This window comes from Erpetoichthys calabaricus, chromosome 7 (assembly GCF_900747795.2).
Source record: "Erpetoichthys calabaricus chromosome 7, fErpCal1.3, whole genome shotgun sequence".
Classification (NCBI taxonomy): Eukaryota; Metazoa; Chordata; class Cladistia; order Polypteriformes; family Polypteridae; genus Erpetoichthys; species Erpetoichthys calabaricus.
Genome location: NC_041400.2, coordinates 76,038,824 through 76,055,553, shown reverse-complemented (window position 1 = coordinate 76,055,553; position 16,730 = coordinate 76,038,824). Strand labels below are relative to the sequence as shown.

The following is a 16,730-nucleotide window of genomic DNA, read 5'->3' as shown; positions in this document are numbered from 1 at the left end:
GTACAACCGGTGTCAGAGATTGGTCCGTATTGCCGGCAGTAAGTCGAACCCGTTACCAGTGAGAGTTGGACTCCACCAGGGCTGACCTTTGTCACCGATTCTGTTCATAACTTTTATGGACAGAATTTCTAGGCGCAGCCAGGGTGTTGAGGGGGTCCGGTTTGGTGGACTCAGGATTGAGTCACTGTTTTTTGCAGATGATGATGTCCTGTTTGCTTCATCAGGCTGTGATCTTCAGCTCTCTCTGGATCGGTTCGCAGCTGAGTGTGAAGCGGCTGGAATGGGAATCAGCACCTCCAAATCCGAGACCATGGTCCTCAGCCGGAAAAGGGTGGAGTGCCCTCTCAGGGTTGGGAGTGAGATCCTGCCTCAAGTAGAGGAGTTCAAGTATCTCGGGGTCTTGTTCACAAGTGAGGGAAGAATGGAGTGTGAGATCGACAGGCGGATTGGAGCGGTGTCCGCAGTGATGCGGGCTCTGCATCGGTCTGTCGTGGTGAAAAAGGAGCAGAGCCGTAAGGCAAAGCTCTCAGTTTACCAGTCGATCTATGTTCCTACCCTCACCTATGGTCATGAGCTATGGGTAGTGACCGAAAGAACGAGATCGTGAATACAAGCGGCTGAAATTAGTTTCCTCCGCAGGGTGTCTGGGCTCTCCCTTAAAGATAGGGTGAGAAGCTCAGTCATCCGGGAAGGGATCAGAGTAGAGCCACTACTCCCCCGCATCGAGAAGAGTCAGATGAGGTGGCTCGGGCATCTGATCAGGATGCCTCCTGGACGCCTCCCTGGTGAGGTGTTCCGGGCACGTCCAACCGGGAGGAGGCCCCGGGGAAGACCCAGGACATGCTGGAGGGACTATGTCTCCCGGCTGGCCTGGGAACGCCTCGGGATTCTCCCGGAAGAGCTAGAAGAAGTGGCTGGGGAGAGGGAAGTCTGGGTAACTCTGCTCAAGCTGCTGCCCCTGCGACTCGACCTCGGATAAGCGGAAGAGGATGGATGGATGGATGGATTACCACAAGGCACGACTTCTCTTCACAGCTAAGATTATGTTGAAAACATAAGGGTCTTTCTTGAATACCATACAAGTGTCTGAAAAAAGTAGCATGCAATGTTATTAAAAAACACATATCAGAGTAGCTGGAGGACACAGTTTGCCCCAATTCTGTGTAATTCCACATAGACTAATGCTGCTTTATAAATAACAAATATTGTAAAAGAGACAATGATAAGCTTCCAAAGCAGATGTGATACTGCACAAAAAAGAGCAAGATATATCTGTCCTACTATTTAGACTTTCTTTTTTGTAGTGCTGCAGGTTGAAAACAGTTAAATGAGAAAAAATGATTTAAAATATGACATATAGTCAGCAGTCTCTGCCAAGCACTACCCTGATATTTCAGTTTGCATGTTTTCTTAGATTGTTTAGCTTGCAAGTCTACATTCAAAATAAAATGTCTCTGCTTTACTCATCTCCTAAACCAGGCCAATTCAAATGGCGGCCCGCAGGCCACATGCAGCCCAGAAGCAACCAGCCCGTGGTCCCACTAGGGCTCCAGACTGCCACTAAAATGATTGCAAATGTGACCAAAAATAGGTTTGGTGATTATCATTTTTACTTAGTTCACCAGTGGCGAATGAAATCATTCAATCTTTAAACTAATTATATTGTAACAGATGCAAAAGGCCTTTTTTTTTTTTATTGTTGAACGTATGTGCCGTTAACATATGTGTCAGTACGAGCTCCCCCTTGCATATCCCCTGAGCTGTATAAAGGCTGGTTTATATCCCATGCTGGGTGCAAGGGAGTCACTGCAAAAATGACGTCAGACTTGGAGACGTGCACTAGAAAATATTTCTAAGTACATGGCCCTGCTGATGGGACAGCCATGAATTTCAACGAAAGACTAGTTACACTTTTGCCAGAATAATGAAAGAAGGGCTGAATATGATGCAACCGGTCATCAAAACAAAAGGTAGGCATGCAAAACATTTGAAATTCCTCTGCCCATCATATAGGTTCCCTGGTATGAATATATCTGTGCCTGCCCTGTAGAATTCAGTTGTCCCTTCTGATTTAGCACAGCACACTAAAGTGTGATTTGTCACCGATCTCCCTGTGTTCATGCATCTTTGCATACCATTTCTCTTTTGATTTAGTACATACCCCATGCAAAATGCAGACCTGTCTGTCAATTAATGTGTACGAGCAGTCACCTGCCTGCTGTTTCGTCATACACAGCAATGTGATGAAGTCTGCATTTTAGAACTGCAGATGTATTACTGTCGCTTTACTGGGCTGCTCTGTGATTGACTGTGGACAGTAAACTTTGTTAAAATAGTATCAAAAAGTGCCACTTTTAGTTGTGGCTTCAGTCATTTTGGCGTGCGTGTTATATGTTCTGTTACGAATAAATTCTTCAAAGGAAGCTCATCAACAAAGAAACATGGAAAACAAGATTTAGTAAAAAATAATAATAATAATTATAATTAAGAATTCATTAGTTGACACACAAGAACGCTGTACAAGGACATTTTAAAATAAATGTACTAATCCATTTTCATGTCATATGTACAGCTTTGCTCTTAAACATTTACTCAGGTAGTTTTTTTCTGGGGAAAAAAAATTCCACGGGAATGGCTTTGTTGTGGAACTCGGATTTTACCCCCTGTCATATTAGTGATTAAAACCATCTGAAAAAGTTTAAGTTGTATGAAAATAAAAATCCCTTACCTGTCACGACCACCCCTTTAAATTGGGGGAGGATCTCATATTTCAAAAGGGAAACAAGTATTATTGCTAACTCTGTGCACTTTTTTGATTTTTATGCACTTTGAGATGTTACTGGGTCAGATGTGAGAAAAATGTTTATTTTTTTAATTCAAAACTGGAAAAAAAAAGTATTGTTACTACCTCAGATTATGTTCAGTTACAGCTTTTTTTTTTGTTTTTTTTTATACATTTTTGATGTGCCTGTGTCAGATGTGACCAAATGTAAAAGGGAAACAATGAATAAACATTACTTGTTTTTAAATACATTCATTTGTGTTGATTTAAAATTTGTCATTACCTGTTGCTTACCAACTGCTGAAAATGTCTGGCCCAGCTAAATTTTTTGGTTTGAAAATCTGACCCAACTGAATTTGTTATTGAATAGCCCTGTCCTAAATAGTGGTCAGTGTGAAATGTCAGGAAGACTAGTTTGGAGGTTAAATGCTGATTGCAAGAGCTAGATGGATCTGCTGCTCTGTCAGCATTCCTCACACATGAAGACTGAGGCTTCCTCATACATTTATAAAGTAATTGCATCCATCTGATTTCCTTAGTAATCTGTGCCAGAAGTAATGAAGCTGCAGAGCAGCAAGTGAGAGTCAGGACAGCGCCCTGCTGTCTCACTCTGCACTGCTTCACATAATCGATCTGCAATGAATGGTTTCCTTTTAGGGAACTTCTCTGCTTCCATAGTGGGTCCTTTCCTTACAGCTGTGCATAACACTCTCCCCCCAAAAGCACCTCCCTAAACAGCTTTGACGCACCTGCCTGCATTCAAATTTGTTCTTAATGGCAAAACCAGACACTCCATTTAGGGGCATTTAGCTGAGAAAAAAAGCACCCTGCTGCTTAAAATATGAGATGCATTAAACTTAGAAGGTTACAGAAAAACAGAATAAGAGTATACAGTTTATGTCCTGACTGTAAACTTTATGAACACTAGGGAGTACCCAGAGCCCCAGACACAAGTGCAGACACACAGTCAAGAGCTTCAATAAAGTTTATTTTATGTTTATTTGATGAAAATACCTTATACAGCACATTCCTCCAAAATGCAGACTTTTCTCCAAAATAAATCCTCCGTCACTCCTTCAGGCAAGCTTTGTCCACCTCTTCCCAACTCAATTCACCTGGATGAGGCTGGGTGGCTTCATTTATGTCAGACAAGGGAGTACTTCCATCATCAAATGCCTATAGCCTGGAAGCACTTCCAGGTCAGGTGGAACCTCTTTCCAGATGTGCACCTTTTTTACAGAACCCACACACCCTGACAGGGCTACTCAACAAGGCTATATTTTCTAAGGTGCACTGCGGGAGCATGAATGAGAGCTCTACTCGAGGGAAGCTGCCATCTAACGTAGTGAGGGATTAAATAGCCCCCAAAGACAGTCCTTCCTCATCCCGCTATTTTTTCTCACCCAGGAAAGGTGCTGCAGACAAATCTGGCCGGGATACCTGTCCAAGAACATGAGATCTCCCATCTGGGTAAGGAACCTTCCTCGCTTCAGGTCAGGATGCCAGTACATTAATCTTGGCATTTACATGACAACCCCAAGCTGAGCCTTATAATGTGCAGCATTTGGTCCCATGAAGGGGTATTTCCATTCCAAGGGCAGCACAGCATAGTGTCCATATAATTCTGCATTGGAAGAAAAACATTTAATTCCCCCGACGGGTTGTATCCAATTCGCCCCACAGTTCTGCAGGAGGGGTTTACCACTCAAGTCACTCGGGCATATATTAGGTAGCTGAGGACAGTGTCTCCAATAATGCCCTATCCTTGTTACTTAAAACACTATCTCAGCTTTTTAAAAATAACAGGGAAATTTCATACTTATTTCTTCTTCCTGAGCTTTGGGGATTGCTGGCTTGAATTCACCTTCTTTTTCCTGCTTACTCCAGGTAAGCAGAACTGGAGTGGGTGGACATCTCAGACCATTTGTTTCCCGCCAATCAATGGTTTGAGACCCTTGATGGGTTAATGAGGGGCTCTTTACCTACTGAACAGCCTTTACAGAATACGGAGGAGGTAAGGAATTAGAGACATCAGATCTGGTTGTTTGTACAGGAGACAGAGTTGTTTGAATGCCCCTGTTATGCTGAGCACCCCTGTCACTCTGAACACTCACTTCTATGCAGTTACCCACAATATTATGGTCATTTGTAGGAACAGCAGCTACTTAGTTCATGACACCTGTCTCTGGGGCCCCTTCGCCCTGTGCACCTGTCTCTATACTCATCCTGATTTCAGTACTCTGAGGAATTACCTCAGTGTCTAAGCTTTCAAGTATGAGGGAGTTTCTTTCTCTTTTTATGCTATTTATAGAAAATGTGATTCCCCTTAAGAGTAGTGGGGACCATTTCACAATGGGTTCCAATCTCATATACTGTACAGATCTCTCTTACCTGTCCAGCCAAATATGATTTTAACAGCAGGCTGACTTCCATTGCTCATAAGTACCCCTCAATGGCAAAGAAGGGTGCTTTTTACTGTGTTTTCTAGACATGTCACTGCAGTCTGAAGAGTCTCCAGAACTCATAGCAACACCTGCACCAGCTGGATTTTCTCAGCAAGATTATCCACGTTGACCTGTCGTTCGAACGTTTTTGTACTGTTTCAGTAAGGACTTCGAGATTTCGCATCACTCTCCTAGAAGCTGAAATAAACGAATGTGGACTGTGCATTCCCAGTTGTCTGGGCCTTTTGTCAAAAGAAATTCTGAGATTTGCAGGTCCCTGCCAACAGCGCGGATGACTATGCCATTTATTAACACTAGGGGGAACCCAGAGCCCCAAACGCCACACACAAGTGCAGACACAGTGTCAAGAGCTTCAATAAAGTTATGGTTATTTCATGAAAATACCTTATACGGATCACAATCCTCCAAAATGCAGACTTCTCTGTACAATAAATCCTCTGTCACTCCTCCAGGCAAGCTGAGGCTGGGTGGGTTCTTTTATGCCAGACCCGGGAGTACTTCTGGTTTCAAATGCCTTCAGCCTAGAAGCACTTTCTGGCCAGGCAGTACCTCTTTCCAGGTGTGTGCCTCTGGCAGAACCCACACACCCTGACAGAGCTGCTCACCTAGACTACATTTCCCAATGAGGCCTGCGGAAGCATGAAGTAAAGCTCTACCCAAGGGAAGCCACCACCTTCCATAGTGGGGGACTAAATAGCCCCCAGAGACAGTCCTTTCCTGTCCCTCCATTTCTTCCCGACCAGGAGAGGTACTGCAGACAAATCTGGTTGGGACACCTGTCCATTCACCTGGAGCCTCCTGTCCGGGTAAGGAACTTTTCTCCCTTCTATTTGGGATGCCAGTCCATCCATCTCGGCATTTACAACTGTTAACTCTACATACTGGTCTGGCACCCTCAACTATGAGACTGTGGTTAGTTCTGACTGCACACCTTCACTGTCTATTTGCACCTTCCTCTGAGACTCAGACCAAACTAATTTACATCCTTATTGTACCAAGTTTTGAGACTCATTGCCTCTAATTTAATTTTAAGTGAGAAGCTGCACTGATATATGATGTCATTTGATTACTAAAAAAATAACTAAAAGCTGGAAGTCTTTGAAACTATAAATCTGTAAGCTCAAAAATCTACCAAAAACCTGTAAGGAAAACACATTTCTTTTAAACTATAGACAGGCTACTGTCTAACAAAGAGCTTTACTTGTTTGTGCAAAAAAGGAAACTTGCTTTCTGTGTATTTACAGTAGATTTTGAGTTACAGTAATTGCCAGATACAAAAGTTATAATGTGTATTATATAAGCTGTAAAATGTTAAATAACTAGACTTGAGCAATTTCTTTTCTTACTCTTCTTACCTGAATATGACTTTGGGTTTTGGTGACTCATTGTGTTTGCATGTTTTCTTTCCAGATAAACTCACTTGTGTTGAATTGTTGACATTATTTAAACAACTGGATTAAACAAAAAATCATTTCTTTCCTTCATTTCCTGAAAAATCAGATTAAGGAAATACTGTAGATGGTATGAAAGGACTCAGACCACACCACAAAAAGGTTTGGGGGCAGCTATCCATATACTTGAAATTGGCTGTCAAAGAGTAAAGATTTGGTTTCACAGGTCTTTACAGACATCAGTCCAAACCAAAACAAAACTGGCAGGCAGACAAAAACATGGCAGTTTTAAAGAATGGGCAGGGGAAATGATGTTGTCTGGGTAGGGACCGTAAGTGATGATATTGGGCCCATGACATCATCAAGCCCAGGCAGAATTTCCCATGGTCGATCTGGAGAGGAGAAAGAGAAAGGATCAGTGTACCTTTCCATCCCCTAGTTCAGCGTAGAATTATCTTTTTTGAGCCCTTTAGCTGCCTCACATGCGCATGTGTATGACGTGGCCCTCCCCTCAGCCCAGACCCATCGGGTCAGGCATTCCTGACCGAGAGGTTGTGAACCCAAGAAAGAGAATCAGCGATGGCGTGAAGAGAGTCCCAATGGTGAACAAGCATAAAGGCTGTAGGTCTAAAAAACCACCTTGTGACCCATGGGTTCGATTCCTTGTGTAAGGCCATCCACTGTAAAGGTGCATGAATTCACGGCCCAAGAGGTAGTACCTCAGCTGTGTAATCTCCCATTTGATCGCCAAGGCCTACCGCTTCACTGCTGCATACCCGGTTTCCCGTTCCAGCAATTTCTGGCTGAGGAACATGACAGGGTGTTCAACACCATTGACTCTTTGGCTCAGCATGGCCCCCAGGCCTGTGTCAGAAGAGTCTGTCTGGAAAATAAAAAGCAAAGAAAAGTTTTAAGTCACTAAATGCAGTTTCTGTGTTATCATCCCATTCCACAATGTTTGGGGCCCTATTGTTTGTATGTTTAGTCAAGGGCACCGCTCTCTCAGAAAATCGGGGTACATCCCTGCGGTAGTATCCTGTTAAGCCGAGAAAGGCTTGGACCTGCCTCTTGGTCTTCGGACAGGACCTATCAAGATGGCATCTACTTTGGAACACTGTGGTCTCACAGATAGCCTAAATACTTGGCTTCGTTCATCCTAAAGAAACATTTCTTTGGTTTAATACAAAGACCGGCTTCCTCTAATGTCCGCAATACCGCTTTGACCTGCTGTAGATGTTCCTTCCATGTGCTGGAATAGATGACCATGTTTTCCAGGAGGGCAGCACTATAAGAGTTATGAGGACGGAGCACTTCCACCAGACGTTGGAAGATTGTGGGTGCCACATGTAACCCAAATGGAAGGACACAATACTGCTAGTGACTACTAGGGGTACTAAATGCAGTCTTAGCCTTCGCGGAGTCCATTAAAGGAACCTGTCAGTACCCCTTTGTTACATCAAGAGTGGCCAAGAATTCAGGCTATCCCAGCCACTTGTGACATCAGATAGGCATCAAATTGGGAAACTTAATTAAGCTGCCAGAAGTCATTGCAAATCTCCAACTTCACTCAGGCTTAGAGACCAAGAAAATAGGGCTGGACCAGGGACTATGATTTTCCTCTATCACACCTAGCTCCAGCATGCACTTGATCTCCAGAGGTGGGAACGAGGGCCATGACACCATCTCCAGGTCGAAACTTCCGCCGAGATGTGCCATGATCATAATGATTGACCTGAGCTGCCTTTTCCATGTTTGCTTTTAGAATAGGCCAAATTTTTGCAAATATATTGCGTAACTGTGCATAGAATATTTGTGGAGGGGAGGGCCTCCTCCTCCTCCCAATCCTCTTTTAAAATATCTAAAATTCCCTGGGTTTGCTGCCCATACAATAATTCAAAAGGTGAAAACCCCATGGAGGCTTTTGGGACTTCCCGATAGGCAAAAAGGAAGAGGAGGAAGAGCGATCCCAGTTCCTTTTATCCTCGTTGACCACCTTCTGGCTCATCTGCTGGAGGGTCTGATTAAACCTCTCTACTAGACCATCGGTATGAGGATGATATACAGAGGTTTTTAAATGCTTTATCTTAAGTAACTTGGCCATTTCCCTGAATGTCTCTGAGTTAAATGGAGTCCCTTGGTCCGTTAGAGACCCCTAATAATTCCCGTGCAATAGCTTTGGAGGTAGCTAGGCGCAGTTAACTCTCCGGGCAGGATGTGCAAAAGCAGCAAACCTTCTCATTTATTCACGGCCAATAAATTTGGAGCTTAATATGCTCCAGGGTTTTTTCAGTTCCCAGATGTGCACCCAGGAGGTGGGTGTGTGCTAGTTCATAGACATACTGCAAGTAGGACCATTGGACTAACAGCAGCAACCGTACCTCCCTCTCATGCTCTGCTACCCAATAAAGAAGGTCGTTATTTAATACAAAGTGAGGACTCTGTGGCATAGGATGCTGAGTGCAATGGCCATTGACCAGAATAACTGCATTTTTTGTGAATTTGAGGGAGTCATTGTTCTATTGTTCCCCCTTAAAGGGTCCACAGCGACCTCAGGGGGTGTGGTTTCATTCCGTTCTGCTGTAGTCCTGATGATGACATCTCATTGTGCGACGTCCTGGGAATAGCCACGTCACTCTGAAGAGCTGAGTCTCCACTCTTGCCTGGTTCTATATATGACGTGGAGACAGCTTGAGACGTACTTTCTCCGTCCGTTACTAGGCCCAGGTTTTGTTAAAGAGTGGTCAGTGTTAAACCACTTTTATTATCAGCCCAATCTTGGAAAGGACTGCTGTGGTTAATTTTTTCTGCAATCCTTCATAGCCAGTGAAACAGGAGGTGGATGTCCCTCGATGATCTCAATGAGAATGACCATGTTTTTAAACGGTTGTCTGCCAGGCTGGTAATGAGTTTATCAGGATGAAACAGGCAAGTCGTTCTACAACCTGTTGGTCGTTTTTGTCTGTCCTCAGCCAGCACCTAATTTTGCCCCATAGGCTGAAGGCCTGAAGGGGGTTGGCCACTCGGGGTCAAACTTCCACCTCAATATTCCCCTCACCTGCTGGCCTGGGGCTCTGCCACCTTTTTCATAGGTCTCTGCCTTTGTGGGGTTTTGGTAGGCAGTCTTCTCTCCTGAGAAACCATAATAAGCCTTGTGTACTTCCCCCTTCCAGCAAGGCTCTATTCTGTTAGCCCTCTTCACACTCTCCCTTAGGACTGTGTTTAGTACTGACCCCTGGGTTGAAGCTTGCGCCTGGCCTTCCCGACCCGCAACCCATGCCCCATACTTGGCCACACAGTACTTTCCCACCTGGACCCTGAAGGGCTGGAGTTCAGAATTCAGGTCCTGCTGCTGGTTCCTCATGGAGTCAATCATCCTGCCGACTACACCACTGTGAAAGGAATCAGATCACACTGCAGAAAGGTTTGGGGGCAGCCCCCTGTATACTTGAAATTGGCTGTCAAAAAGTGAAGATTTGGTTTCACAGGTCTTTACAGACATGGAGTCATCCGGGCAGGGACAGAAAGTGATGTCATCAAGCCCAGGTGGAATTTCCCAGGTTCAGTCAGAAGAGGAAAAAGAGAAAGGATCAGTGCACCCTGCCATCCCTTGGTCCAGAGTGGCATTATCCTTTTTTGATCCCTTTAGCTGCCTCCCATTTGCATGTGTGTGACAATGGTTAGATGTTTTGGTGTTGTAACGGGCGGCCATGACACCCCTGCTGCATATGTTCCGGGGGAGCAGCCATGGGCTCCTCAGTACCTCCCCCAGGATACTTGGTGGCTGCCTCCCTGGTTGATCATGGTGCCTCAGGTTCCTGCAGGGCTCCATGGGAGATGGAGGTCTCCACAACCCTGTGGGGATCTGGGGTGGCCACCAGGGGGTGCTGCATGGATCCCGGAGCCATTGTGGATACCTCTACAGCCCCGCCTGGAAGTGCAATTAGCAACAGGTGATCAAGCACCTGGAGCACTTCCGGGTGGGCTATAAAAAGGGCCAGCATCCACCACTCAGGAGCCAGAATCAGGAGGAAGAGGACGAGGTTGCCTGGGAGGAGTGGTGGTGCCAAGGTAGAGGATTGTGTGTTTTGCTTAAGTGCTTGGGACTGTGTATTGCCTGTTGGGTTCACGGGGAAGACGTGCCCCACAGGTGAAGAAAAATAAAAGATCCTTGTGCTTTTTACACGTGCCTCGGTGTGTGTCTGTGTCAGGTCGGGCGCAATATAGCACCTTTTACCACAGTGTCTGAATTATTTTATTTATGATATAATAATCTGCACTGTCTGTGGCTTTCAAGAAACTGTAGACATGATATTTATAGTGAAAAACTGTTCAGGTGTGTGGGAAAACTATATATTATCTTGACTCAGCTGAATAATGCTAAGATTGGTTTACTGTGACTCCAGTTACACAATCAAGCAGATTATGTTCAAATAAGTATGTCTGCCTGATATTAGATCCTACAATTATTTGCAAATTTAGGCAGTAGTCTCCTCAATGGAAGTCAGTTTGGTGACTCCAATGTAAGACAAAATGGCATAAATAGCCTTAATACCCTTGTATTCAAAGCATATCAGTAAATGTACTATAAGGCACCAAGCTATTCAGTTATTGAGGTGCTCTGCAGAAATGGAAATCAGCAGAGGCAGTGGTGAAGACTGAACATGCTGCTGATATATAGTCTAGCACAGCCCACCCATGGTATGGATGATGTCAGCATTTGCTTAAGGTACATCACTATGACACAGATAAACCAACACATTACCAGCTCATAGCCAGGGTTGGTTTATGTAATTTCCTTCAGCATGTCACTTTTGCAGTAATACAATACAGACTACTTGCATCCAAATCCATTTTGATAGTAACATATTGAGAAGGATCCTTCTTCCTAATAGCAGGAAGTGATTCCTCTTGTGATGGAATATAAATGCATATGTCCATCTTAACATTGAGGCACAACATTTTAACTGCAGGATCTTGCAATGGCCTGTTGCAGCGGTTCTCTCCCTTTATTCCTCCAATGTCTTCCAGTGTACCACAAGAATATGTGAGGGTCAATGATATTTATCCTCTACTGTAGTTTTGCATTCTTGTTTTTGAAGTTAACATTGATTAACAAAACTATATTTGCAACTGGTGCTATTACACTGCATATATTTTTTAAAGCATTTCAAAAGCAGTTTTAAAGCTATTTCAAAACCAACCTAACCTATATGTTTTTATTAAATAAGTTATTTTTGCTAGTGCCTGAATTTCTTAATCATAACATACAACGAGAATGCACTTTTTAAGGAATAAATTATGAGCAGTAATTACCTAAACACAGAATTTGTCACTGCAGATATTTTTGGTAACAACAAAAGCTGCTCACTTTTTAAATTAAGCACAAAGTTATTCAACATTTGTTAAAATAATAACTGAAAAGTAATATTTAAAATGCAGAATTTGCCGCTACAAACATTTTTTTATAACTTAATTACAGAAGCTACTTCTGTATTCAGTATTGGAGTGTTTCAATCGGTGATAGCCACTTTTAATGTGAGTGGAAATGAAAATGTGTTTTCTCTCAACATACTATAATCAAGTCAGTGAAGGACACAAAAGTGTCATGTGGGCTGGTCACAGCAATCGGGTAAGTCATGGAAGAGCAGCCAGGTGTGAAACCTGTGCAGCTTTAAAAAGTGAGTGGAGTGTTATGTGTAAAGTCAACCTATCTTTTTCTTCATTAGACTATCAAGTCTTTGACATCATACTAAAAAACTGAAGTTCTTTATGACACCGAGGCCTGTCACCTTCTTTTCACTTTGCCTTTTTGGGTCATTACGAACAGCCCATTTCCATTCTAACTACAAGATCATAGCTGTGATGCCACAAATAAAACGAGCAACTACTAAACCTCAATTTGCTGTGCACATGTGAAGAGTCTACCCAGTCTCTATCTGGTCATGATATAGACACTGGAGATGGAGTTTAATGCCAAGTGTAAACATAATCCAGTTAAACTATATACAAATAAAGCCTATGGATTAAATGGACTTTAAATGGGGTCTTTCATAAAACTGACAGTCATTACTGGTCATGTGTGACAGGACTTGAATGTTGATAAATTGGACTGCTTTAAAAAGATCTCAGGGCCAATTCCAGTGTCTGCACATTAAGTATGACACTCTTACTGCAGCTCAATTTTTAATGATTTCATTATTTTGCTATTATTTTATAATTATTTTCAGTCATCTTGCTGATGCTGGGGAAGTTTTCTTGGGCCACCTAATGACCATAGTTCCCTTGTAGAGAACTACTGGTCTATTGGATTGGTCTAGTGCAGAGGTGGGTATTGTTGGTCCTGGAGAGCTGCAGTGGCTGCAGGTTTTTACTCCAACCCAGTTTCTTAATGAGAAGTCAATTATTGCTGATGAAGCTTTTATTGCTCAAGTGACATTTTAATGCTTCATTTTAGTGGTCTCGCTTGTTAAGGTTCCCAACCCTTAATTGCTTATTTCAATCTTAAACTTTCACTGTTTTAATGGTTCCTTATTAACAATAAGATGGAAATAACAAAAGAGCCAGCCATTCTCCATCTAGCTTGTTTCCATTTACATCTCTGGATTCGTCTTGCCCTATTTGATACAATAAAACACTTAAGGGAAAAATGTGACAGACTGAAAATGATCCGTTTTAGCCTTCAAATCATTAACATTGTAGACTAACAAGCCATAAAATTAAATAAGGTCTGAGATTGGCAAGGATTGGTTTCTAATGAAGCAATTGGGTTGGAACGAAAACCTGCAGCCACTGCAACCATCCAGGACCGACATTGCCCACCCAGTTTTATTTGCCAGATTCCAGAATGTCACAGCACCAGTAGATTTCAGATATTAAATGTCCACCATGTTAAATGACCACCAAGATGAGGAAAAGATGTTAAATGGCTAAAATAACATGATATTATACTAATTATTCAATGGTGTTTTAGGTACCCATTGCAATTTAGATTGTTTAATGTTTTTGAGCTGCATTTTTATATTGTTAATATTTTTATTGTTACTTTTGTAACACCATTGTATTGCCATTTCCATTGTCATTTTTCTCATGCTCCACCATTTTGTGCATTATTTATGAATGGCTTTGTTGTCTGTTTGTAACAACATCAATTTTTACTAGTCACTTTTGCTGATTATGTGCAGAATGTGGTGTGATCAAGTTGACAGTATAAACATTTGTGGTGCACTCAGTAAGACATCCACATTTTGAGAAGTAAAAAGGAACAGTGAAAGACTTGTTCTTGAGAAAAAAAATGTAAATAATGAAATATGTGTGGGTTTCTTTTTTTTTTGGTTTTACACTTTGACTTTTGGCTTACATTATGGTCTTGGCTAATTACATGCTGATCCCCAAAAACTAAGTTGAGAAAAGGCCATGATCAGGTCGGCTGCCAACTTTTTGATACACTATTAAGGCCCTGCAAATCTCTGCTCTGTTTCCCCTTACCGCATAATTATAAGGCAACACACCTAGAATCCGTTGTCAGATAGTGCTGGATTGTGTTAAGACAATATGTAATGCTAAATACAAAAAAAATGCATGTTTGCACAATACTCAGACACAATGAGACTGACACAAACTATACAAAATTACAGTTAACTGTCTCAGAATGCTATCTCAGTCCAGTAAGAAATTACACTTTATATCCTACCACATATTCAACCTATGAGCTTCCCACTCCTCCAGGGTAACTACTTTGGATGTGTCTCAGGAAAAAATTAACATTGCAATCCTTGATCATATGCTTCTGGATGGTGCAGCACACATCTTTTTTCTGGTAAGTGGCTTTACTAACAGTAAAGTGTTTTACCCTCCCAAAAGCAATCAGTGTGATCCTCTCTCTGGCTTTGTAAATCCCTCTCAACACTGTACATCCTTTTCCTTTTAAACTACTTCCTGCTCCTGCTTAAGGACTATTCCACTGAACCTTGCCACCCTTAATAGTGCAGTTCCTATGTCAACATGGCAGAAAAACAAAGTGAGACAATCAGACATACAGTACAATAAGGGGAGATGACAACACTAAGGACAACATATACAGTATGTGGCGCTGCTGTAAAGTTGAGTCAGGATTTCTCATGCATTGACCTAAGCCTTTTCACCGGCAGTCCTTTTCTGATTTCTCTTAAATCTCTGCTGCTCAACTCCCCTTCTAGTCTACTTGAACTTGCCTCTGCCCCATACAAACCAAAAATAGAAAAGCATGACTAGCATTAAAACGTGCAGAAAGTCTAAGTATGTTTTAATTTAATTTTTTTAATACTCATCAATTAAAAACGTGGAATAAAGGCATGATGAGCATTGTGAGCAAGAGACTAAGTTAAATTTTGTTTTTTTTTTCATTGAGAAACTGGAGTATAATTCATTAATAACAGCATACAAGAATGCTAGTGTTTTCATAAGGTTGAAGGAGTATTATAACAAACGTGAATCTTGGTAGAAATCCTGCAACAGCCTAAAATATATTCAGATCAAACTAAATTTACCAAATATTTACCAATTTAATGACTCTTTCTAAATGGCCTTAACATTTCAGACATGCCAAAGCTGCATCTTCAGTTTTTAAAGCCATGCTTATTATCTTACTGTTAAATTAATTCCTACTGTACCTAGGGTTTTCTTCAATTTCTTCTTTGTTTCTCTTTACAGAAGAAATGCTTAGAAAAAAAATGTTGACACCTACTGTCTAAACTTACCACTTTAATCAGCATTATTTATCTTTTATATTAAACACTGCCTCCCTTTCAATAAACAGATGAGAATGTTGTATTGTTCTTTCTTTTCACAGGTGGAAGTACCCCCCCTGGCATCACTGCACCAGCAGTCCCCAGCATTCCCTCACCTATTGGAGTTAATGGTTTTAGTGGCATTCCACCCCAGGGCAATGGGCAGCCCACTGCTGAGGCTGTGTTTGCAAATGGCATCCATCCTTATCCAGGTAGGATGAAGACTGGGACTCCTTTTTTTGTGACTTGCCATTGTGAGTCATATAGCCATGACTATCACCACTTGACAATTTGAATTACCTTATAGGCATGTGGGAGTCTGTCATTGGCTCAGCTTGCTTTATGTAATGAGATGTTAATTTGTGCTTTTAGATTACCAGACGATAGCATTTGCTGTTTTTTTCACTCTCTGTATCATGCATTCATTTAAGAGTGTTAAATTAGTAGAGTTAACTGTTCCAAGATCATTTGGATAAGCTCAGTAAATATGGTACTGGTTTTTCCCCACATTGTCATTAGTGGTTTAAATGTTTTAAGAGTCAACTGGTGTGGACACTGGGTGACTGGAGGGCACTGGTTATCAGGTTCACTATTTTTCAAAAGGAAGCACTTCCATTTAGGATTAATGCTAGCTGTGTGGACTGCAGTTAATGGCTGACTGTAAAGCGAGATAACTTTAAGTACATATCACTGGCTGCAAGATTATTTTTTATTAGTAGTAGTAGTATTATGCTTAGGTGTCACTGCAAGCAAAATTCTGGTCAGGTTGTGGGACTCAATGTCACAAAAGTTTAGTTTGATCAGCGGTTACCTCTAAATGAAATCAGAAATTGTTGGCTTAAACAAAAACTTTGTGTTTGTGGTTTTTATAGAACCAAGATGGCACCAGTAGATGGAAAAAGCAAACATTCTTTTTTTTAAGTATTCTTTTAAATGAAATGGATAACTAAAGACAATTCTGGCACCATCCATTTTCTTACCTGCTTATCCAGTTCAGGATCATAGGAGAATTGTAGTTTAATATAAATATACAATAATTTTCTGTCCTATGAAAACACAGGATTGTGTGAAACAGGGGCTGTCACCATACAACTCTGGTCTGTCCTCCCTCAGTTGATTGCATTAATCTGTTTATTTGAAATTGCTGAAATTTTGTTTGCTGCTCTACAAAATATGACACTGTCATAATATCAATTTTACCACAGATGATCCTTCCCTGAATTACTCTTACTGACTATTAAACTAATTACAAATTGGAAGGTAGTAAACATTTATATATAGTTAGTTCAAGCATGGATTTCAGTAGACCAAGCAAAAAAAATTCCAC

At 41.8% G+C, this 16,730-nt stretch overlaps 1 protein-coding gene across 19 annotated transcripts in view; it reads left to right on the top strand.

Moving 5' to 3' along the window:
• Positions 1–16,730, top strand: part of celf4 (CUGBP, Elav-like family member 4) — a 1,311,271-nt gene that overhangs the window by 1,053,692 nt on the left and 240,849 nt on the right. For all 19 annotated transcript variants that reach the window (XM_051930108.1, XM_051930103.1, XM_051930106.1 and 16 more), the window contains one exon: positions 15,466–15,615. In XM_051930108.1, the coding sequence (XP_051786068.1) occupies positions 15,466–15,615 (150 nt within the window). The remainder of the gene's footprint in view (positions 1–15,465; positions 15,616–16,730) is intronic.